This window comes from Oreochromis niloticus, linkage group LG17, assembly GCF_001858045.2.
Source record: "Oreochromis niloticus isolate F11D_XX linkage group LG17, O_niloticus_UMD_NMBU, whole genome shotgun sequence".
NCBI classification, from domain to species: Eukaryota; Metazoa; Chordata; class Actinopteri; order Cichliformes; family Cichlidae; genus Oreochromis; species Oreochromis niloticus.
Window position 1 is genome coordinate 6613808 of NC_031981.2, and position 24739 is coordinate 6638546.

The window sequence follows — 24739 nt, forward strand, 5'->3', positions numbered from 1 at the left end:
AGCTGTTGTTTTTTGGACGGTGGGGAGAGCTGTAATTCCACTCCTGTCCTACTGGTGGCAGCAGCGCGCCTTGACGCTCTGCGAACTTTGACGTTTGGAGTGACGGGGCAACCCACAGTAAACACAAAACTGACGCTTCATCAAGAGCAAGCTAGCCAACGGGACTCAGAGCTGAAAGGTCAGCATATGTTCTTGTTTCTAAAGAGTTAGTAGCAGTCAGCTGTTTTTTCGAAGATGCTTGTGGTGATTTTTAAGGCGCAACGAACCCGGAACTGACTCGAAAGGCTCGAACCAGTATGTGCCTTGTTACTAAGAAAGCCGAGGTGGAGAGAAACTGCTCTGTAGGTGTAGCAGTAGCTTCTTTTCACAAAAGAAATGTTAATTCAGTTGGCAGAACAACAATGGAGGGTTTGTAACTTCAGTGGCAAGATGTGTCGTTGATCCACGAAGACGTAAACCATTATTTAACCACGGAGTCTATAAAATTGTGATTGCATAGTTCAAAACAAAAGCCCGTCTGTTCCGAGCTATTGAAATTTGTCAGCACAGCACGTCTCGGTCATATTCCTCCAGTGTGCTGTATTAAGTGCACAGCATAGCCCGCACTGCAGACAAATTTTTTGTTAAATCCTATTTGTCTTCTGGGAGCTTGTCAGACACTTTTCTCTCCTATATGAAGGTTCTATAGCAGCAAAATTAATGAAAAGAGGATTAAACTTGCCCATGCGCCTCATTTGCCGTTGTTATAGAGTTTTGTTTTTTTATTGCATCCAGTTTAAAACTTGAGTTTAAACAAGATTGTATACAAACTATTGTAGATACTGTGTAATAAATGTTGTCTGCCGGCCCTCAGGATTTCCCGTGTCAAGTACTCGAAGTTACTTTCATTTTTATTTTTCACATCTGCTTTCGACCACTTTTATCAAATGTGTGGAGGGTTAGAAAATTCAGATCTCAAACTGACTTCGAGAAATTGGTCCAAGCATTAATATAGTCATGCATCAGCAGCGAACCAGAGTTTTGCCATCAGATTCGGTCCGTGTATTCTGAGCTGGTAGAGATGAAGCAAAGCAGTGTTACAGCTGAACAGGATGGAATGAAGACAGTCAGTGCACACTGGGTCCATTGAGCCCTATGTTTTTTTAAGGCAACACACAAATCCCAGCTTTCAGACGAGGTGCATTACTTCATATTTATCTTTTAACCTATGGGGACATAGTTCTTTAACAAGAAAGTACTGACTGGCTGTCATTGGAATTATCAGAGACCTGAAACGAATTAATGAGCCACAATAATATTTATCCCACAGTCTCCATTGAACTATAGACTGTATATGATAGCTGGATGTACCCACCATGTGGATAGTGAGGTCAGGGTGTATTGGTGTGAAGCTTTGAGCAGAGTGATGTCGCCCATCTTGGTGTTTTAAAACCAGGGCCGAGCACCACAGTGGTCAGTCTTGTTAAGCCTGCCCTAAAGAAAACCCTGTTTTATGGTTGTTTTTCACTTTTGTTGGGATCAAAATTTACAACACAAACAGTGTGTTTTATTAGATAAAACTTGTGACTGTCAGCTGAAACCATAAGCTCATAAGGAAAGTGTTTACACAGGTGATAGATAAGGGGAGCTGAGGGGTTGTTTTCCCTTAGGCTTCTGTAAAATCTGCCTTCTTCATGTAATCAGAGGAGTTTCCCCTGTGGTCTGTGTCTGCAGTCCTGTCCTATAATCAGTGCTGAATGTTAAATACGATATTTAATTTGACATTGGCTTTCTTTCTTCTCCAGGCACGCCTAGTGATGTGTTTGACCCATGTGGTATAGTGGAAGACTCTAGCTGAACCTCCTCCCTGTCCTCAAAGACCTTCACCAACACCTTCCTCCTCTTTCTTGTTTCGGCCGCCCCTGTGATGCCTCCATCATGCTGTGCCTCTCTGTCACAGTACACTCATCATCATCTGGTTGTCTTTCTTCTCACCTTCTTTAGGTAATTTGGAGTCACCCCGCCCTATAGAACTTCCTGTAAGCCTTGAGTAGGAATGCAAATGTCATCCTGTGCCGGTGTCTAGATAACATTGTGCTACCTGAGATATCCACAGACTAACAGAAAACTGACGAGAGCTGCACAATGTAGCAGAGAACGGTTTCTGTGTTTGTTTATATTTTTAATCGGCCACTTGAAACTGTATCTGGAATGATGACATTTACACACATTTTTTGCAGCAGTTTTAATCCCAGCAAGTCCAAACTAGCCACATAGTTAATGCAGTGTGAATGCATGTGAGCTGTGAGGTCAAGTTAAAGATCTATGAGAGATTAAATCAGCTCAGACTTATCTGTCTTGTTTTATTATCATACTCTGAAACACATTAGAGTGTAGGAAAAAATAAATGTATCCCTTTTCTTGTTTATTTTTTACGTTTTTTGATAAAATCATATGCACGGAACTGCACATCCCTATTCACTGTGGAGGTTTATTAGTTGTTCGCTGTAACTCTATTTTTGCTACTAATGTTTAGTTTTTGTTTTTGTTTTCTTTTATTTAACAAATCTAGCAAAGAAATTCATGTTGTTTTAAATAGCCAGTGTGTATCATATAATAGGCTTTGCTTTATTTTGGCTCAAGTAAAAGTCATATAGAGCAATTGCTGTAGCCATGGCATCGAACATTTGTGCTTGAAATCTTTATTACAAGCAAAAATTTGTCTTAAGCATTCAGTTGTTTTGGAAGTGGATTTTGTTTGGGGTTTTTTTTTTTTTCATTTTCATTTTTAAGTATGTAATTTCAGTGTTTCTTGCACAGCTGAAATGACATTACTTTGGAATTTAACCTTTTTATTTACAACTAGAGAGCTGTTGTACCCAAGAACCCTCAAAAATCCATGTTCAAAACAAAAAGCATGTTCAAAACTCATAAATGTAACCTTTAATTGATCCATTATATTAAATAAGAATGAAATAACTGCGCTGCACTTTCAGTAAATGTTTGTCCTCATATGCTTTGTCATTCCTTTCTGAGTAAAACTGCTTTCTGTCTTTCCAGCTATGTGTTGCTGCATGCGTCCAGGAAGACATTCAGCAATGTGAAAGTGAGCATCTCAGCTCAGTGGACGCCTTCCATTCTTAATGACAGCTCACCCGCCTTCTCGCCTGGCGAGGTAATGAGCATACAGCACAGAACAATGTGTCTCCCACATATACAACGCTGAAATTAAAATAAGTCAGAATTAATTTGGCTGGCCACAATTCCAAAGTAAAGCCTTTTTTTAAAACTTTTTTTGTGTTATTGTTTCTCACTGTGCACACTTCAGTAAGTTAGCTTATCTGCAGTTTAACTTAATCCCTGATGCACAAAAGCAAAACTTTTACAGTCACGTCCTTGGTCTAAGAGCCTGTATGAACTCTGCATAATCACGTTTTCTCTGACTGTCCCAGACATGGCAGGATAATCGTCTGTTTGAGGATGAAAAGCAGGCCACTCTGTTTCTGGGGATTCTGGACTCCATCTTCCTCTTCTCATATGCATTGGTGAGTACATGATTTTCATTGTTTATTAGGAAGCACACAAATTGGTAAAACTGTGAGCAGAAGATAACTTTGTGTATGGACTCTGTGCCAAGTTGGGCCTGCATTTACTCAGGAATGGAAATCATTTGAATCATCTGGTGACCTGTGTGGGTTATGATAAGAGTAAAACAGAGGCCAGCGCATCTCAGTAACACTAAGTATCAGATTTGTTCTTGGAACGCACTGAGAAGTACATCATGCCTGTAATTTGAACAAAATCAGATCAGACTTTTATTCATTCATTTATTTATTTATTTATTTTCTCCACACAGGGTCTGTATCTGAGTGGTGTGATTGGAGACAGAGTGAACCTCCGCTATGTGCTCTGCTTCGGCCTGTGTGGCTCTGCTGCAGTGGTTAGTACATAGTAGAGAATTATATGATTGATTATTAGGCCGGTGGTTTTTGCATTAATCATTGCTGGTATCTGTATAAAACCCACACAAAAACTAAAGTTTCTGACAACTATAACACCAAACACTCAAGACAGCTGTGCATGTTTCTGCAGGAGTTTGTGTTTGGCACTCTGACTGAATGGCTCCACATCTACAACCTCTACCTGTACAGCAGCCTGTGGGTGCTGAACGGCCTGCTGCAGTCGGCCGTCTGGCCCTGCGTGGTGGCCGTCATGGGCAACTGGTTCGGGAAGGCGGGGTGCGTGTCATTTCTGTGAATGTCATTATCTTCGCCTTAACGGCTGCCAGATGAGTTTGGATCACAGTCACAGCATCTGTCCAACCCAGAAATATTAGTCAGGCTCATATTTGCCAAGTCGACCTTCATGATACACACCCAAATGGAAATACAGATGCTCACACTCGCCATCAATAGCCTCCATTCACTGGTGCCACAGTGAGAACATAGGCCTATTTAGACTCAATTTTGCTCTGCAGCAGGGCATATTCTGCTCATATTAAAAACTGCAAGTGACAGAGGTATCTCTGAAGTTTCACTTAAAATACTTAAAGCTGTTCTATAAATAAACGTAATGCCATTTATCTCTTTTTCAGCCGTGGTTTTGTGTTTGGCCTGTGGAGTGCATGCGCCTCTGTAGGCAACATCCTGGGTGCTTTCCTTGCTTCCAGTGTTCTCAAATATGGATATGAGGTGAAGCATACATAGACAAACATGTTTTATTGTTGCCCCCCCCGCCCCACTTAACATTGCCAACAACTAAGCACTGAAATAATGTGCTGACTGTTGCTGTGTGCAGTACGCCTTCCTGGTGACCTCTGTTGTGCAGTTTGCGGGAGGGGTGGTCGTGTTCTTCGGCCTGCTTACCTCCCCAAAGGAAGTTGGTAAGGACTTTAGGAACCATGTTAGATGTTAAAAATGTAAAAAATGTGCAGGGTGTTAGTTTTGGGGGTTTTATGTTTTTGCATGCTTTAAATATATTAAGGTGACTCAAAGGAGTTCCCAGAATGCTGCATATGTGTTCATATTCTCCATAATGTTTGAAAATTTATAACCCTCATTTCTCCTTAATATGTTGGTGCATATACTATGTGATCAGATTTCAGCTTGTTTTACAATACCACCCAACTTTGTATGTTTACTTTTTATAACCTCTTTCCATGAGAGGTGTGAACTCGTCTCTACCTCAAGTAGAAACAGTTTGAATAAGCTAAACTTTTGATTACATTTATAGTCTCCTTTAATGTGTGTGTGTGTGTCAGGTCTGAGCTTGGAGTCAGAAACTGGACTCGGCCCCATTGAGACAGACACAGACAGCCACAAGCCTCTGATGAGCGACGAGGAGGATGAGGTGGAGGTGGAGGTGTACGGCAGGCGAGGCCAGTCTGTCGAGCAGCCTGTCGAGCCTCCAGCCGAGTCTCCACAAGCCATCGGCTTCTTAAAGGCTTTCTGTCTTCCTGGAGTGTTGCCTGTGAGTGTGAAGAAGACGAACTATATAAAACTATATAACTATGTTGTTATAGTGTGATGACTTTGTCTCGCTTGCACTGCAGTATTCCCTGGCTTATGCATGTCTGAAGCTGGTCAACTACTCCTTCTTCTTCTGGCTTCCCTTCTACTTGAGCAACAACTACAAGTGGAAGGAAGCCCAGGCCGACCGCCTGTCTGTGTGGTATGATGTCGGAGGAATCATCGGTAAGCAGCTGCTTGAAAAAAAAAATTCTATTATAAAACTGAGGTTTGACTTTCTATTTTGAAAGAAACAGTCAGTCATCCCTGTGACTAAACACTCAGGCTTCTCTGAACACTCTTTCCAGAATTTTCTTTCCCAACTTTTGGCTCTGCAATGATAATCCTGATATGGTCATCTCAGATCCCTCCCGCTGTTTACACTTTGTTTGCAAGGGGCAACCAATCAGGGCAAATTTTACTTGAAGGAAAGTATGTAAGGAGAGGAACTAAAACAGCTTGTTTCAGAGAGCTGATGAGCTGGGAACCAGTGTGAGATTGTTTGGAGCTGGGATCAATGCAAAGCTGCTCTTCTAGAGTCCAAGAATTAAACCATGGAGCTGGTAATGAGCATTAAAGGTCCTGTTTAAAATCACTTATCACTCATCATTTTGTATGATGCTTTAATGCAGTGGTTCTCTAACGGTAGGGCATGCAGCCTCTGGAGGTGGGGGCACCATCAGATAAGCATAACTTGATTTGGATCCTTCATCCATCTGTTTTCTTCCACTTGTCTAATTCAGTGTAGGGGGCGGGGCTAGAGCCCATCCCAGCTGTCATAAGGTGAGAGGCAGAGTACGCCCTGGACAGGTGTGCGGCACAGCTGATTTTGATCCTTGCTGTACTTAATGGTGGTTTAAACAAAATGATGTGTGGTGTGAATATTTATTTATTTTTGGCAGGGTCCTAAAGTGGAGCTGTAATGTATGCAGCCCCACGTGTAATGTATTAATTGGTAAATAACTTTGCAGTTTGTCAGTTCCTAATTTGCCTTGATCATGCTGTTTTTTGTATCAGGAGGAACACTTCAGGGTCTGATCTCTGACTTTATGGGGAAGAGAGCGCCAGTGCTGGTTGTCAGTCTGATGCTGGCAATCGGAGCCCTGGTGGGATACAGCCGTAAGTACATGCACGTCATCTACCAACAGCTCACGATCTGATATCTTCTTCTTCATAATAATAAAAACAAAAAAAACTGCATTTCATGAGTCAAGGCGTCAAACTCACAATAACACTTTAAGGTTTAAAATTCACACGATTAATTTTGTGTTTAAAATCCACTCTCTCAGGATCACCTAATGACCAGGTGATAAACGGTGTGCTGCTAGCTATTACCGGATTCTTCATTGGTGGGCCGTCCAACATAATCAGCTCGGCCATATCTGCTGACCTGGGCAGGCAGGATGCTCTGAGGGGCAGTAAGGAGGCCTTGGCTACTGTTACTGGTATAGTGGATGGAACTGGAAGTATAGGAGCTGCTGCAGGACAGGTAAAGATGAAAAAAAAATCAAATTGGAGAATTAAACAGAATGAATTTGGCAGCATGAGAGCATGTTTGCTTCCACTGACGCCTTTTTGTGACACAGCTATGACATTGACTGTATACACACGAGTGATCAGACTGACCTTTAATTTGACCATTTTCTCCCTCGTCGTGTAGTACTTGGTGTCTCTGATAGAGAGCAAGCTGGGCTGGATGAGCGTGTTCTACTTCTTCATTGTCATGGTAAGATAATTCTTATCCTTAAAAGGACAAAATGTGTTAAATAAGACTTTAACTTTGAATTAATCAGAAAAGTCTTTACTGAGGTCGTAAATCAACTAAGATGTAAGCTGGATTTCTTATAAACTCCCCCTGCTGACCATCACGAAGCATGACACTTGGTTGCACTTTTCAGTCCAAGAGATTCCGTCCATCTTTTATATACAGTTTGCGCTTGTTGCTTAAGGTTTCTTCTCTTCGTGTTACAGACTGCGGGCAGCATTGTGTTCATCACTCCCTTGCTTGTCAGAGAGCTGCGGGCCATGTGGACAGAGAGGCGAGCGCGGCAAAGGCAGCTGTAAAAAATCTTAACCACCATCAGTTTTTACTCTAATCAGTGACAGTGCAGCAGGTCTGGTGTGATTTTGTGGTTGTTGAAAGATCATGCTACTTACAGTACATGTAAGATTTGGAGTTTAAGCTGAAGTCCTTGCCTTAAGAAGAAAAAAAACCCAATAGGTTGTACTGTTCTGTATATTCAGGGCTTTGTAAAACATCCCAGAATGTACTAATGTGTATATTTTAAGGGTTTAAATGGATGTGAATGTTGATGTATTTGAATCAGTGTTGCCAAGTATAGAAACTAAACCTTCTTACCGTAAAGATCAGACTCTTTGAGAAAGCTTAATGCCTAAGGAATGTGAACAGTGATTGTAAAGTAGAACTCTGTAATCAGTTCTTGTAGATATGTATCATATTTTAGTCATTTTAAATATTGCACTATGTTGTTCTCACAGTAATCAGGCACAAGCCTTAAAACATTTTAATGAATCACTTTTAGAGGTCTGGGAAAGCTCCAGATCACTGCCAGTTAATCTCACCTGTGTACAGTTTTTTGTAATCGTGTTTTAATGTTGTACTGTAAAGCCTTTTCATGGCAGGGGGCTGGTTCTCTTCATTCTGTGTACATTTGATTTTTATTGTTCCCTTTTCCATTTACTGTTTGCTCGAATGTTTACACCTTAAGTTTTAGTGTCTTAACTTGCACACATGGGCAGAAATGTTCTTAAACTCAGTGTTAACAGCATAACATGCCTTATTACTGTAAAACACACTACCATGGTGGAAAGGTTTGCCTGTGTGCAACAGAAGCCCTGCATATGTTTTAAGCGATTTTTAACTGTAAATCCATGTAGATTATATCCATATTTAGGTTTTAACAGCCTGTGTAGGTGAATATGTTTAATTCAGATGCAATGATATCTCCAAGGTGGGCAGTTTGTTGTGGTTAAGATGGTTAATTTAGCTGCACACTTGCATATAGCTATATAGGAATGTGTAAAGCACATTTAGGAATAGCTATTGCAATTTTTTTTTATCATGTTAAGAAATTTTCTTTGTCACATGAAAATAAAAAATCATGAGATTCCATATAATTTTTAACAAATGTAATGTTTTTGGTTTTAAATAAATGCAGTTTTCATTTCATGGATGGTTTGCTGTCTGTGCAGTGTTGTATCAAATCCACCAGGGGGTGCTCTGAATGCAAACTTAAACCTTCATTTCTTTTTCTTTCCTGTTTAAGTAGAAACAAGTGTTGTGCTGGCAATTTCAGGTTTATATGCTTAGAATTCATAAACATTTAACTGACTGGAGCACATTAAAACACCAACAACCTTCATTCAACTCAGCAATTAATCTCTTTTAATCACACTTACATGTTGCAAAGATACACATACCAGTATTAAATTACAGTAAAAAAAATTATTACAAATGGTATGGAAATATTGTCATACATTCATGCATATACAAAGTATACACTACCTTTTAATATAGCTGCGACAGGTGAGTTAGGAAAGCAGAGGTTGCTTGAGCAGAGTGAGACACTAACGATTCATTCTATTTCTGTCCAAAATTTTTTTTAGATTTTAATTTATTTTTATTTTTCCTCTTAGTGGATTTGAGGAGCAAAGCTACAAAATGCTGCTTAACTGTTAGAAGCCACGTTCAACAACATGGCAGATCTGCTTGGACACATATCTACTCCATGTCTGTTTCTCTATAAGAATTTTTTTTCCTTATTTTTGAAGATTATCATAAAAAAGTAGTTCCTTTGTCAAAAATGTTTAAAGTAGTGCAATGATATGGTTTCAAAGAAAAACAATTAGTTACAGCAAAACTAAACTAAACCAATACAACAAGAAAGAATGGGGAACTTAAAAATTATGTCGCTCTGAAAACAAATGACAAAGACTGAAAATAAGTTACTACAAACACGCTGAGAAAACAGATGCACATTCAAACTTACACAGAGATAAAGTAAAAAAAAAAAGAAGAAGAAGAAGCAATTTCTGCTTTTATGAAATGTGTGAAATATAGTTGTGCAAAATCATGAAAGTCAAACCCAACATGATTATAAACAACTACTTTCATGGTGAGTTTTCACAGACAGAGGCAGCTGATTCATGAAAGAGAGAGGGGGGGGCGGGGGGGGGCAATTTACAGACCACTCATCATCTGGATGAAGAAATCCTTTGATCCAGATAGGATCTGAGACATTTTTCCTCCTGTTCTGGTAAAAAATGACTCTTGTTGTTTTCCTTTTTTTGTGTTTTGGGAATGGTGTCAAAGCAAATTAAAGGGAACAACAACAAAAGTAAACCCCACAACGCCCCTCGCCGAGTTTCCTCTGCACGGCCCTCTGACACACTGACTCTTTCACCTGATGAAGAACCCGACACGAAGCAACAGGTTTTTACCACAACAGAATAACAACTTCCCCCTCGTTGAGTCTGTCTCTCTTTCATGCCCGTAGACACAAACAACCTGAGCTACACTGATTGATTTTTTTTTTTTTGTCTTTTTCTGATTTTCTTATATTTGTGTTATTGAATTATGATGAGGTAGTTATAACAGATAAACCCAGGCTATGGCTTTTTACCCTTATACAAATTAGAATCACTGTAGCTAGGGAAAGCCGCATGCTATTTGAGTCACAAAACATGGAGGATTGTGCAGTAACGGATCACAACAGAAAAACTCTTTTTTTTAAAGTGTTGGAGACGTTCTGTGACCCACAACTGATCGCTCAAACAGTGTGCAACTTAATCCTTTGGTCGGACCGCATCAGCTGCCGCAACTTTTAAAACCCATGAAAAAACAAAATAAAAGGGGAGAAAAAACATTGACACACTCGCACACAAATATATGTATCTTCTATATACAAGCCTTATACAACTGCACGGCAACAGAAAATGTGACACTTTTTTATATATTAAAAAAAAGATCAATGGTAGAACCAGAAGATTTGGTTCCTCTGAGCTGCACCACAGTGATAAAAACACTACATTCCCTTCATGGAGAAAGAGGCGCATTTATAATATTACACGAAGATTGGGAACATGCTACATTAATAAAAGCTTAAGCCAACCATTAAGATATGTTTATGGTCTGTTGCCAAAAAGATGCTAATAATATAAAGCAAAAAAAGGGAAAATAGTTTGTACTTTTTTTTGCTATGTTTTGATGGTTTCAGATAGTTTTAAGTGGCAACGGTGGATTGTTTTACGAGCCATAAGGGCTTGTAGTCTAAGTTTAATTTAATTACCTCGCTTTTACACATTCCTTTATTTTCTGAATAATAAATAGTGATATATGAAACATTATTATAATTTAAAACCCTGACATACAGCCATATTCCCTAAGAAACCTCCACCGCTGACCTTTTGCCCCAAAGGTTGATCCCAGTCGCGTCGCCACATTTCGACTCCGGGCGAGGTTTTGACCCCACACGCTGTGGGGTTAGACTAAAGGCTAAACTTGTCAAATGAAAATCACTTATGACTTGCAGCAAGAGGGAGGGTGAGGAGAAAAAAAAAGGTCAAGGGCTGAGGTCAAATACTACTTAAGGCACGTTCAGAAGAACATTAACCTCTTCAAACTAGAGCCTGTTTTCTGTTGGATCCTGCAAGAGTGCATTCAGAATGATTTCACAGTATAGTTAACGAAAAAAAAAAAAGCTAACAGTATGACGAGTATACAGTATTATTAATATTTCTAGCTATCCACAAAAACCGTTTTCTAGAGTCTGATTTACTTGGGCAATGGTAGCTTCCTTGTGCTGAGTTATAAAGGTATGTGGTGTCAGAAGTTTTTAAGCCCATGCATGTATGAGCTTGTGCACAGTCACTTGCATATTGCTACATATCTACATGTGATGCATATGAGGTGATGTGAGGAGGGACGTCGACCACTTGGTGATCTTCCGCTCACTGTGCTTTTTCTACTGCCGAGAGGAAGCCTTGTTATGCAGGAGCCTCCTCTTCTTTACCTTGAAGAAATCTGCAGAGTAAGAGAACAGAGCAAAAATTAGTTATGAGTGTGACCACAGAGGTTTAACTTTCCTTGTCTTAATTGAGCTAATCCGGCGAACTCGCCTGTGATCGCAGCCTGTCTGCGTTTCCCCGTTCGCTGGATCCGGTAGCACCCCCTAGTGGTTACTTCTAGGTACTCGTCCCCAGACCCAGACGAGGCGCTCGACTCAGGCGAACCCTCGCCCGACAAAGACGACGTCCGCCGCCTCTCCCTTGTCTTCTCAGCTCCAGACCTCGCCAGTGGCCGCACCGTGCAGCTGCGGTAAAACGCCGGCACATCCTGACACCTGAGCGCCTCCCATTGGATGTTGGAGTCCTCTAATGGCACGTCGCTCTGGAAGTCAAAGTTCCAGCGCTTGTTGGCCACCTCCACGCTCATGCAGAACAGTCGCTGGAAGTCCTGCTGCAGCTGCTGGTGATCCACGGGCCCGAAGAGGTTCTTCCGCACCGGCCCCGCCTTCAACTTCCAGGCCTCGATGCCTCCCAGGCGCGAAAGCTCTGAGTCGGACTCCATAGCTGATTCCGCTATTGATTTAGAGGCCATTGCCATGTCCCTATCAGAGAGCAAACACACATGGCTATATTAGTCCTGTGGAGTTCCAAATGAGGTGTGATCTGGGGTTTTACTGGCACAGATTACACACGCACACACTCAAGCTTTTGAACACCCAAACCCCCCGCCCTCACCCATATCAGCCTCTTGGGCACCCACATGTTTTATGTGATCACACACACACATGTGCCCTCACCTGCTGAGTAACTGTTGCAGCAACAGGTACATGAGCTAACGCCAAATAAATCCCCAGCAACCCTCACTGGCCCGCCGCTTCTAAGTGAACCTAGTGCAACACCTGCTCTGGTGTTTACAGGCCAAAGGTCGACAGTAATGGTCAGAAGGTCGACAAAAAAATGTTTCCCCTGCATTTGTGACATTTCATTAGAGGCAGACTGATGAATTCTGAGGGCAGCCTCCGCTGGTTTCCAACTCCCAGCCAAACCCAGTTAACATTTTACAGACAACTCCAACTAACTGCCCAGGGCTTAAAAAGAACAAACATGGTATTTGGGATGGGCAGTTATTGCCACGCAATTAATGCAGCTTAAAAAGTTGTTTTTCCTCTCAGAAGGTAGACCTAAAGCTAAAATAAGTACATAAACACTAAATGATTTTGCCGATGCAAATGTAGGTCAAAACCCTCAGGAAGGGGGCCCAGCGCTGGCAATTGGTTTGTGGTCATGAATTGCCTTTTTTTTCCCCCTGCCTGCATAACTGATTTAGAAACGCTCCGTTACTCCGGTACTTTGCTCTGTTTTTCTAGAGGTGAAAACGAACTTTACAAATTCGCCTATTCTGCTCTTGAACATACCAGCACTCTATCGGGCGAAGATAAGCCTGAAAGACAGCAATTAGACCCTGGGTTGGGGGGTGAGGGAGTTGCGCAACTGTCTGACACCTAATACTTTATAATGCTAATACTTTCGCACGTACACTTAAATGCATTTACGGCACCTGCACACCCACACGAACCGTTACAATGTCCCAAACCACAACAATTCAAACGCTTTCCTAAGTGAGTGCGTATTTTAACACCTGTTAATTACATATTTATAACTTCAATGACCTATTTTAACTCATACTCCCGTACAAAAACATTTTTTTTAAAAAACGGGCACATAACAGTTTTTGTTTTCAGTAAGAGGATTGCGCTCCGTGAGAGAAAGTTGTTTGCGTCGAAAACGAAGTGGGCGCGGTGTGCTGGAGGTCAGGTTTCTACTATGCTCGGTGTCCCCGAGGGAAAAAAAAAATCATCCACTCCTCAAATGAAACAGAAATAAATAAATATCCCTCCACTTTAAAATGCATTTATTTCCTTTGCAGCACTATAACACTGGCGTTAAACTGCGGATAAACGCACAGCGGAGGGTGTTATTTTTTTAAGGTTTTGCGGGTTAACAGGAGAGCAGCCAGAGTTCGTGACGCAGTTACAATAAATGAGGATGTGGGTCAATGAGATGCGACACACAAACAGCCTCATGTCTTTTCGAGCCTCTTTGCACTTGCTACACAAAACAACACACATGCACTATTTTTTCTTACGAAAGCATACAAAATGCTTACATTTAAGCAGTGAGGCGAGCAAACTCCGTTAGCTTCAAAGTAAAATTAAAACAAAGCTAGCGTCTTATTAAGAAAAAATACAAATATAAACTAGACTATATGTCTATAATGACCACCAGCAATATTAATACTACTATTATCATTATTATTTTTATCTTACCATGGGCGTCAGTATCTCAGAGTAGTCCGGTAAAAGTGTCGCTTTGACTGCTCCAGCTATTTTGTCGCACCGGCTTGAGGAATTAACGGTGTTGCTGTGTGACAGCCCTCGCGGACATAAACACTGTCACGCTGCAAAGTTTCACTCAGACACTACCCACGGGTGGGTCGGTCCTGTCCCCTTATCCGCGACTTGTTTGTTATGGACTGCGAAGAGACAGGGGACGTCCTTACGCGAGAAGTCGGTCACGTGGTCGCCACCAAAACATGGTTGCTGGAGCGCAGCCAAGAGGTTAGTAACGATATAATAGTTTATTAGCGCGATTAAAACATGAAGCACGTTGCACTTCTTTTGGGAACAAAAAAAATGCACACACAAAAAACACCTACACCTATAAACGTGCTACAGGAAATACATTAATAAAAATGTTAATAAATTTTAATAAAGATGAACTTCTTACCTCTGATATTTTTGCGAAATTGTGAAATTCCTCGCGGCTCTCTTTCCAAACCTGTTACCTCTTCGCTCTCCCCGCGCCCCTGTGTTTCGCTTCTCCCTCTCGGCGCGCAGAAGTAGGTCAAATATTTTGGCAGTGGCCGCCATTTCCCCTTTTCCTTTCTCAAATGTGACACACGGTTCTCGTGTTTGCTTGCATCACGTTTTATTTTGGCGACGTGCCGGTATCCTCGAGTCACGTTGAGCTGCAACGTGACAGGGCTGGACAGACAGACAGACTCATTTGGACTTGCCCTACATTTTTCCAGTTGAATACAAATTTCCAACCAAGTGGGGAATAAAATAAAAACAAATCATCTGAACTTACTTCACAGGATTCAATGCATTTAGTAAAAGAGGAACTTGTTTCAACTCAATTGCTACTTCTCCCCTTGACCTCTTGACCAACTTATTACCATAAATACTGAAAAGAACATAATGTACATAACGCTTTCTGACCCTAAAGAAGAAAATGAATTAGATTTAATATGGTGCAATGGTCCAGTACAGCTCTGAAAAAATGACCTGACATTGTACTGCATGCCATCACATATGATGTTTTCATTGACAACTTGTCTGCTGACCAAATTAATAAGGTGTTTAAGACATTAAATCATATATCTGTTTATGTAAAACATGCATAATTCTCTATCTTTTGGGACTTGATACAAAGTTAAATCAGGGTGCGTGGAGCTTCGGTAAACTTTGTCCTTGCGAGTAAAGACCTTTGGCTCAATGAGTAAACCATTAACGAGGAGGACACCAAACAGTAGACCCATTGTTGGGTTGTTTAATGTTATAATATATTATAGGAGTAAACATAATACTATGTTGCTGTTGTTGTTGGTACCATTCAATGAATTGTTTCCAGAACAACTGAGCATGAGTGCACAAACAAAAAGATGTTCTGTTGTTTCAATAACACCTTCATACAAAACACATTAATTGCACTCAAAACCAAATTTTATGGTTGAAGAAATCACTGGATGGATTGAAACCATTCATTAGTTTTTGGGAAATAAGAGCATTTTTACTAATCCACTGGTTGTGGTTTTGATAGGAGATTTAAATAATGGTAAACAGAATCCAGTATATGACAAAAAGTAACACCTACATTTGTATCTAGTCACAAAAACTGATTTTTCACCCTTAATAAACATGAAGCAAAAATTTGGAGTAAATTGAAATATACAAAGTTAGCCTTTCAGCATAAACATGCTTCTGAGTGTAATAGTTATATTTCTATCCATCCAGCTCTTGTAAAGCATCAGGTTTCTCTTGTCAGGTATGTATCTATTGATCCCAGTGATATCTTTTAGGTGGTGAAGTTTAGATTGTAAAATAATGTCCAAAGATTTAGAGGCCGGTGTTAACTTTAGAGGTGATTTGCCAACACCACAGTCATGTTTCAAGATAAAGCGTGTATCAGCCCTGTTAAAAAAAATAGTCTGAGACTATGCTATGTGTCATATAATACTATCACTGTTTTATTACATTGTTTCAGCCAGTTTTAAAATCTATTACCTTTAACTCCCTGCAGGTTCCTTCCACGGAACGTGCATGTTAGGGTGTTTTTACATGCCCTAACATTCATGTGTTTTTTTTAATAGTTCTTTTACCAAAATGCGCAATTTCAAACCTTGTGAAGATGTTCAGCCTGTTTTGGCCACATGTTGCCACAGCAACAAAAGTAAATGGAGTAATGATGGTGCTGTGTTCTGGAGTACTGGAGAACATGGAAAATTTACATTCATTTCACAGCCAGTTACTAGACCGTAATGACCTTTGCACATCTATGGTGCCCTGCCGCATCCCAGAGTGCAAAGCAAACAAGGCTATGGAAAGGTGTTTAGCTCAAACCTGCATTGTTCACGAGGTAGTTGAGTTGCTTCACATTCACACTACAAATAAACCATGGCGCAGTTCATTTGGAGCCCCCACCCCATACAAGTGTTTCTTGCCGTACAAGTGTTTTCTTTTTACTTTATACTTGAATACCTCCCACTTGTCTATATATGATGTAATTTTAGTGATGTTCAGGGACCCCTTCAGTGTGGCTCTTATGTTCTAGAAATTAGTTACATCCATCAATAGACTTGTAACACGCAGATGGGGTTTTTTTCATCTGCAGTCTAAATTCATTTCAATCATCACTGTCATCACTATTTCCTGCCTTCCTTCCTTTTATTTCTATGTTCGTTTTTATTGTGTCAGTGAGCACTGGTGGTATTTTTGCATCCCTTTTGCTTCTTTTATCTTTCTGACACCTATTCTGACACATCATTTGTTCCCTTAACCTAAAAAATATTATTGTTCTTTCCTGTTGTACTCTCCCGTTTCCTATTACTGCAGAGCCTCTTCACATGGGCAGAAAATTTACTGTTTTATTGCTTATCAGTGACATAATATAGAAGTCATCCAAGGGGCCTGTTAGCCAGCCAATGGCCCTCACTCGCAAAGGTTATTCAAGGATTTGCAAACACATACACGGACTATTTTTAAACTGTTTAGCACAATGAGTTATTCAAGTCTGACACAAGTAATGCTTTCCCTCCTTCGGTAAGAGATGGAGACAGAGGTTTATGAGCTCTTCTGGTCAGTAATGCGGTAACAAGGGAATCATTTCCAGTGTGAATGCATCTTTAAAGGATCCATTAGACTGCTATCATCCTCACGAAGAGTGGCAAACACCGAAAGAGAAAAGAAACGACCAATTTGTGTACCTTTTTTTGTACTATTGCGTAGACATTCAATGGCATATCAGTGCAGAAGCTCAGCGATTCCCAGATTATGTACAGGAAGATGCTGTAACAGCTTGAAAAGATGAGACTTTCCATGGAAAACAGAAACAAACCTCCATGTTTTCTTCCGGGGTCTACTTTCTCCACTCGTGTAGCAGCACTGATACACAGGTTTTGTTTCAGTGGTGAGACCTGTCATTCAGCAAAATACTGCATCCCATCTGATGCGCTCACAGTGAAGATATGAATCGTGCTGTGGTGATGTCACAGATAGCTCTCGACACAACCAGTGTGGCGACCACAAAACCTCCTTAAGGCCTCGATTATACTCTGTGGCGGACAGAGAGAGCTGGAGACCCGACAGGCAAGCAGTCATTCCTGTTATACTCCTTTGAAGTCTGACACCTGGGGTGCATGTGCAATTGGTGCAATTTACTTCATTCAGACCCTACTCCAACCCAGAAAGTATCATCCTGGCCTAAGCCTGCCTTCTGCTTGTACCAGCCCAGCAGCAGCATCCAGTGCTGCAGTGCCAAGAAGTGGTCTTTAAATTACGACTTGACCCTGCCTTGAAAAGCATTCACAGCAATCACATTGACTCCTATGCTAAACTGCCTGACTTTAAGGCAAAAATATTGTACCATTGAAGAAAAGGCCCTCCATTTCCTGTTAATTCTACCCTGAGTGTCTGGTTTACGCATACGTATTTCTTCCATTTGTACAAGAAATAACTGTTATCCAGTGTGCAAAGTTAGGTGGAGAGGTAGATCTACAAGTTAAAACAATACATTTCATAGTAACTGCCTTTCCTTCATGCATCCAGAAAGTGCCAGGTTACGGTTACGTTTCACGTTTCTGGAGAAGGTTGCCACTGAAAAATATCTGTCACATGAATACTTACATGAGGGGACCGAGTGTCCCCTCAGCCAAGCATCTTTGTCACATGAATGGAAAGATACAGTGTTTCTGTGTTTTTTAATGATTCATTATTTTAGGTCTCATTTATTGTAGCACTAGTCAGTCAGGGTTGTGGCCCACTTCCCTAATGCCCTACTAATCTGTGTGAGATGGCCTTTTTATACACTGTAATATTTGAGGACTCAGCAGCAGACAATGAGTCCTCAGCAGCATGATCCCTCACTGTTTTGTCAGCTCTGTGACCTGTATTTACAGTCAGCTTATTGTTCCACATTTAATTCCTAATCCTCTTCTTGTTGTCTACAGTCCTGAGTGTGTGTTTTGGTGTGCCCGCCCCCTTTTCCCATTCTTAATCCTGTGCTTTATTTTCCAATTGCATATGCAGTCATTAAGCCCATTGTAACGGCTCCACGGTCAGTGCCCATTGAATATATTAGCACTCTTAGTAAAACAACAGTCATCATAGTACAATGTGACTTGGTCAGAAGACTGGAAACTGTCATGGTGAGCCTTGTGATTGCAAAAAAGAGAAGAATACAGCCTTTTTTATTATAATGTTGCTGATTGATTCAGTGCACAAACAAGGGAAACAACAGAGAGTCCACTAGAAACCTCCTTCACATCGGGTAACATCGGGTAATATCCTTATTGGGTAACATTGACAATAATACTGACTTTCACTAAGCCACAGAATCACATTAAATTACCAATTTAATACTGTTAGTCACATTATTCCCCGTGCTGACATATAGCATATGTAGGAAGGTGTCACAATACACACTGAGGCTAGGCTCATGTTCCTTTGTGCCTTCATTATTTTAAGTACTGCTTTAACTACCAAATATTGTGCCATGCAGAACTTAAAATGCAGTATGGTTTCATTCCGGATGAGATTGAGGTTTCAGAAAGGTGCGTGTCTAGAGATAATTTTCCAGCATTGAAGTTTTGGTGCTAAAGACGCTCTGTGGAAAACACCAAAAGAACGTACAGCACGTACCGTACGCCAGTCTCGTTTGAGCAGGAAGCGTCTGTATTGAAGGGGGATGCTCTCATAGAGATAAGGAGGACAGAAAAACTGGTGAGAGGAAGTTGTTGGTTCACAGGTGCAGTGCGGGGGTTTCCACATCCTTCTACCCTTCAGCTCCGGAAGCAAGCACTGAGAAGAGGCTTACCACAGACAGGAGATTGTTTACATCAGTCATTATTTCCTGGCATACCACAACAAAATGCAGGCAAGGAGAAAAAGAGACACTTAATTGCACAAGAAGTGGAGGAATGGCAGTGAATTACGGGAAGTTGGTCTGCGTGTTACGTCACTGACATAAGGCTTCACAGCTGCCTGCTTACAGCCTTGCATTTGTTTGCATTTATGTCCACAAGTTAGAAGCTAACCTCCAGACACCTCGTTTGTAGAGTATATAAGGAAACTACCCCCCTGTGCAATACCAGATGATAGTCAAGCATTTTTATTATTATTTTTGTTTTTTGGAAACAAAATTTGACTATAATTATCGTAGCATACACATTTATATATATGTCTGTATGTACCCTGTATGTCTGCTCCTTAACGGGGGGAGCAGTCTGAATGAATCTTTAGACAAACATCGTCACACATATAACAATTAAAAGTCTATGTAACATTAGCAACTTCTGTGTCAAAGAGGATTTGGGCCTGCTTGAGAAATAATCAGTGGTTTACTGAAAGTTGTTTTGAAAATGGATCTAAATCTAAATTGTCTAAATTTAATTGTTCAGTTCAGCAGTACGATGGCACAGTCTACAATCATTTGACTTTTAAGCGTTTTTCCTACGGGGCATATACGCTTTTATGTGCTGACAAGTGCATATGCAAATGTGTACACACAAACGTTCATGCAACAGATAAGGATCTGCACCAACATACAAGCCATGTTTAGCAGTAAAGATACCTGTAGGCCCCAACTGTGCATATGTTATATAAAGTTAAAAAATAATAATAACAAGCCGGCTCCAGTAAGGACGGGCTGGTGAATTACAGGTAATATGGTGGCGGTGAAAAGTTAATGTGTTTAGAGAACAAAGCTACATATTTTGGAAGATAATTGTAGTTACTTTTTAGTGCACATCAAAATTACACACCCACATACAGTGACTGTGAAGCTGTTCAGTGATAAGCTAAAATTTTTGAGAATACTTCTTTACTGTCTTGGTGTGAGGTTGATGAGAAGCTCACTTATCTGTACCAACTGACTACTAACTAAAGTTACTTCCTTGTTAGCTTAGCATAAAGACTTCAAAAATAAATATAACAGACTTTGCTTGTTAATTAACATAATAATATTTTTTAGGTTAGCTAAGTCATTAGAATCTGTTAATTAAAGCACAACTTAAATGATTTCACTAAATGATTTGATTTTGAAACCAGCTTACTTACTTGCTAAGGACTAGCCTATGACCATAACACAGATAATTGTCCTTTTTGAAATATAGTGTGACCAATTGTTACAAAATAGAATTAATGTTTTATTCATTTTAAACCAAAATGAGCTACTTAGCCCATACACTCAGCAGGAAAGTGGTCGAGACAGAAAGCCATTTTAGACCAAGAGTCTACTGGAAGTTAATGCTAAAAACTTCTTGGATGGTTTGTACGACAGAGGAAGTTAAAATATCCTTTTAAAATGACCCAAAAGAGTCCAGTAGCACAGAGAGTAAAAGGGTCCAGTTTACTGACAGGTGAATGAGGCCGAGCCCACTCGGTGAGATCCACCTGTCAGACCTGCCACGCCTCTAACGCAATTATTCCAAGTGAATGTGAAAAAAAAATCACCTCATTCAGAGTGCTTATGGGGGGGGGGCTATCCACAGAAACCCAAACAGATTTTCTACCAAGTTTTAAACACTTGTTTTAATGCTGTAAAGCTTAACAGTTTATCATTGGAGCCTACAAAGGCTTAAGTGACACTTTCAAACTGCAGTGCAGTTTTTACAACTTTGTTTATGACTGTAATTCCCTTAGTATTCAGCCCTGCTATATTTAGCATCTAAAATTCTTCATTTGCCTGGTTTTCACCTTAACTTGCATGTTTTTGTGCTGCAAACCATAAAATCTGTTCTTAGCAGGAGGTTAATATTGAATGGTGACACACCTTCAAAGACAAAGGCGGAGTTTAAATCAAATCAGGACATTAGTGCTGTAAAACAAAAAAAGGAAAGAAAAAACTATGTGAGTGTAAAATATGTGAGGAGTTTCCATGGGAGTGTACACCCACTTGTGGAGGCCGCAGGTGGGGTTGTCACAGAGGGTGGAGGAGTCAGTCATATACTATTTTCATATATGTGCTATGTTGAAAGAGCGACTGTGAGAGAGTTTGCTTTGGGTCTGGAGAGACCGAGGGTTCAGGGTGGCAGCTAGTTAGAGCTGCTCACTGGGGGGATACTTGGTCGTCACGGTGAATGGCTGTCATACCACGACAGCCATTCACGTAGCCAAGATGAAATTTGCCCAAAGAGACCCTGACTTTGTTTGTTTTGGGGGCTCCTCGAGGGGCTAGCGTTGGGGGGAAAAGATACAGACAGGAGACTCTAAGATTTATTTTTTCAGACTTGCGGTGGCTCATGCACCATTTCCTGAGTGTGCACTCAGCGTGTTCCCACTTTGCATTTTATCTGTACACTTAAAGTACTTCTTGTTCTTTCAAGAACAGCCTGTTCTCTGAGGCGGTGCTCTCTGAAATATTGTTTCTGCAGAGTGTATTTGTGGGCGTGGGGAGAGGGAGGAGGAAGGACAAGGCTGAGGGGCGGGGCGAGGCTGCTGTAAATCGATCCTTTGTTTTCATCTCTGCCTGTGTGTGTGTGTGTGTGTGTGTGTGCCTGTGTGTGTGTGTGTGTGTGTGTGTGTGTGTGTGTGTGTGTGAGGAACTTGTTTTGGTCTTACTGAGGTTAATTCAATGTCAAAACTAGAGCAAAAGTCACTGCAAGGCGATATGAAACATTAAGTAAAAGCAAAGCAAAAATAGAATTATTGCAAATGCATATAGGCTTAATGTGACTGCATGGTGAATAACTGCATGGAATATACTAAGAAACTTAAGTGAAGCTATATTTTATGTGCCATTCATAAGTCCAGAAGGGCTGTCTGCTTCTCCTCTCTGCAGCTGAGCTAAAAAAAGGTGCTTCAGCTGTTGTGCTTTTACCCTTATCTACATCTGGTGAACATCTGGTTTCCATCTGACTGTGCTCGTGTGGAACTGGGTTGTGCGTGAGTGTGAAAATAGTCCAAAAAAGAGAGAGAGAAAGGGAAGAGGAGAGGGTATGGAATAAGTTCGTGAGCTTCGATAAAGTGTGCGTGACAGGCTGGCTGAGAGGACGAATGAGTTGGGGGGGCAGGGTGTGAGCTAATGACTTGCTGAAAAAAGAGAAAGGTTGTGTGTGTGTGTGTGTGTGTGTGTGTGTGTGTGCGTGTGTGTGTGTGTGTGTGTGCGTGTGTGTGTGTGCGTGTTAACCTTGCCTGCAACCAATAATCTCAATGCTGCCGTGACAAATTAGGCACAAATCTTTGCTGATGTGATTAATCTCATTGTTTCACAGAAAGATTTTTTTTTATTACACCGGAGACAATCACACCAGAAATCTGCATGGAAGAGTGAGCTGGCATCTTTATCTCTTCAATGGAAACCTGTTGAGTCCCGTTTTTTATGGCTCAGTTTAAAGCGAAGTATTATACCATGACTGGGGGAAAACAGGAGGGGCAAAAAAGTTATAAAATTAAGTACGAAAAGCACCATCAAACCTATGTGTGAGTCGGATTCTATGATGATATGATGATTAATCTTTAAGATGTCCATCTCTGGGGGAAAAAAAGAAAAGGCCTCTGGGTTTTAAGGGGGCAGCAGGAGTCTGTATTAAAAACCCTCGATTTGGGGCCACAGGGTATTCATGGTAAGCAGGCCAGCTGGGTTGCTTAGGAACAACCTGTAAAGCCTGTATGAACCTTTCAGCATATATATTGTATTAGAGAGAGTAAATGATAAGATGTGTTCCACCTTTTGTTGATCAATATCTCTTAATATGAGATTTTAAAAAGTCATTCTAGGCTTGGAAATGTGATTTTTAAAATGATTTTCATCCTTTGTGTCTCTTTATATTGTAATACACTGTTTATCTTGAAGTTTTGTAGTCTAAAGCTGTATCTATACTGCAAGCACTTTGCTCATCGTTCATCACTTTGAAGCTGACGGATGGCTTCTTGCAGAAGTTCCAGACTTCAGTTGTGTTGGGTACCCTCAAATCTGTTTACTACCAGGTCGTATGTCAATCACTGAAATCCTTCGCGCTCACTGGTTGTCACACAAATGTTTGACTTGAAATAATATTTTAATGCTAAAATAATTTTAAAAAATATAAAAAAGCATATTATTATTTTTTAATAAGAATCCAAATCTGTTACTTCCCTGAACAGACAAATGTGGTTTAGGTTGAATATAATGCCTGATTAATTTCTGAAAAAAGTCCAGTTTTTCAGTTTGTAGTTTTAAACAAGTTTTTAAACAGCTTTCTGAAGTACTTGTGTTTTCTTGTTTTTATGGTGTAATAAATCTCTTAATCACCAGTCCTGGGTTGGAACCTCCTTGTGTTTTTAGAACCTTAATTCTTTGTAGCAAAGGTTCTTTGCTACAGTGCAGGACAGATCCATGCTTTCACGTTTAGGTTGACGTCTCCATTTGTGCTGCAACAGACGCTGGGGTTACCATCTTCTGTTGTCCAACTGGTGAGGTTAAGAAAGTTGTAGTCTCAGTTTCTTTTTTTTTTTTTTTTTTTTTTTTTTTTTTTTTTTTTTTTTTTTGTCTGTCCCATTTGGTTCTTTAGCCGTCAGAATTGTTGTCTGAAGACCAACAAGGATACCAAATGGATTTATTTTGCCAAATGGATCATCATGGCATTGCCGTATTGGTCCATTTGATCAAACTTAGTTATTTTTATTTATTTTATTTTCAGTTGTTACAGATGGGACAGACATGACTGGGGGATAGGAAAGGGAGAAAGAAAGAGAGGAAGGAAAAGAAAAACAGAAGGGAAAAGGGACAGTGAGAAAGGGCACTTACAAAGACAAAGAGGGAGAAAAAAAAGAAAAAAAAAAAAATCTCCTGGATCACCTGTTGAGAGAAAAAGGAGAAGACAAGCAAAAAAAAAAAAAACCAAAGCAACATACTAAACACAACACCATCACGTTAATCTAGCTAAGTGTGAACAGCAGTAAATACTAAATATTGAAAGTTGTTGTGCAGCACACAGGACAGACAGCGCACAATGTGCTTTGAAGTAGCAGCTACGAAAAGTGTAGTTTGTCTACGAACAGTGAACACCCGTGTGTACACCTGTGTGGATCAACGCGCTTGTATACAAAAGGTTTCCCCATGTAACGGTCTGCTAGAGGGTGTGGAGGCCCATAGCCCCGTCCCCCAGGGCATGAAGCAGGCATGGAGGAGATCCAGGCTCCAGACATCCAGAGGCCCCAGAGTGCGAGAGCCCAAGGAGGACCACCGGAGGGGCATCCGTGCCACCTTCCTGGGAAGGGCTGAGGGGATCCCCAGACGAGGGGGTCACCCAGCAGCCACGGAGCAGAAGCCAGAGGGGGCTGCACCGGCGTGCCCGCCGGCTCTGCCGGCAGCCAGCTGTGCCAGAGTGAACCGAGTTGCAGGCCCCGAGGCCGGAGGCCCGAGGGCCCCCTTTGCTCCGGAAGAGGCCTGACCGAGCGACAGGCATC

At 40.9% G+C, this 24739-nt stretch overlaps 3 protein-coding genes across 5 annotated transcripts in view; 2 read left to right on the forward strand and 1 right to left on the reverse strand.

Annotated features, from left to right (window-relative positions):
• The first annotated feature begins 44 nt into the window (after window positions 1-44).
• On the forward strand, window positions 45-8676 carry slc37a3 (solute carrier family 37 member 3). 2 transcript variants are annotated; one of them, XM_003450714.5, is made up of 14 exons: window positions 45-178; window positions 1785-1983; window positions 3040-3154; window positions 3432-3524; window positions 3836-3919; window positions 4072-4217; window positions 4574-4670; window positions 4777-4861; window positions 5240-5448; window positions 5531-5672; window positions 6504-6605; window positions 6776-6975; window positions 7147-7212; window positions 7458-8676. In XM_003450714.5, exons 2-14 carry the CDS (start codon window positions 1907-1909, stop codon window positions 7548-7550), a joined length of 1509 nt encoding a protein of 502 aa, XP_003450762.1. In that variant the 5' UTR covers window positions 45-178; window positions 1785-1906; the 3' UTR covers window positions 7551-8676. The 2 variants fall into 2 exon arrangements, with proteins under 2 accessions (XP_003450762.1, XP_005455616.1); XM_005455559.4 differs by having other exon boundaries at window positions 147-294.
• Window positions 8677-8869: 193 nt separating this feature from the next.
• Window positions 8870-14467, reverse strand: cdkn1d (cyclin-dependent kinase inhibitor 1D). 2 transcript variants are annotated; one of them, XM_005455562.4, is made up of 3 exons: window positions 14301-14467; window positions 11625-12115; window positions 8870-11529 (listed from the first exon to the last, which is right to left on the reverse strand). In XM_005455562.4, exons 1-3 carry the CDS (start codon window positions 14441-14443, stop codon window positions 11471-11473), a joined length of 693 nt encoding a protein of 230 aa, XP_005455619.1. In that variant the 5' UTR covers window positions 14444-14467; the 3' UTR covers window positions 8870-11470. The 2 variants fall into 2 exon arrangements, with proteins under 2 accessions (XP_005455619.1, XP_003450744.1); XM_003450696.4 differs by lacking the exon at window positions 14301-14467 and adding an exon at window positions 13841-14016.
• The window catches only part of sapcd1 (suppressor APC domain containing 1), a 28286-nt gene continuing 17436 nt past the window's right edge, over window positions 13890-24739 (forward strand). Inside the window, exon 1 of the mRNA XM_025899903.1 lies at window positions 13890-14131. Within this exon, the coding sequence (XP_025755688.1) occupies window positions 14042-14131 (90 nt within the window). The 5' untranslated portion in view covers window positions 13890-14041. The remainder of the gene's footprint in view (window positions 14132-24739) is intronic.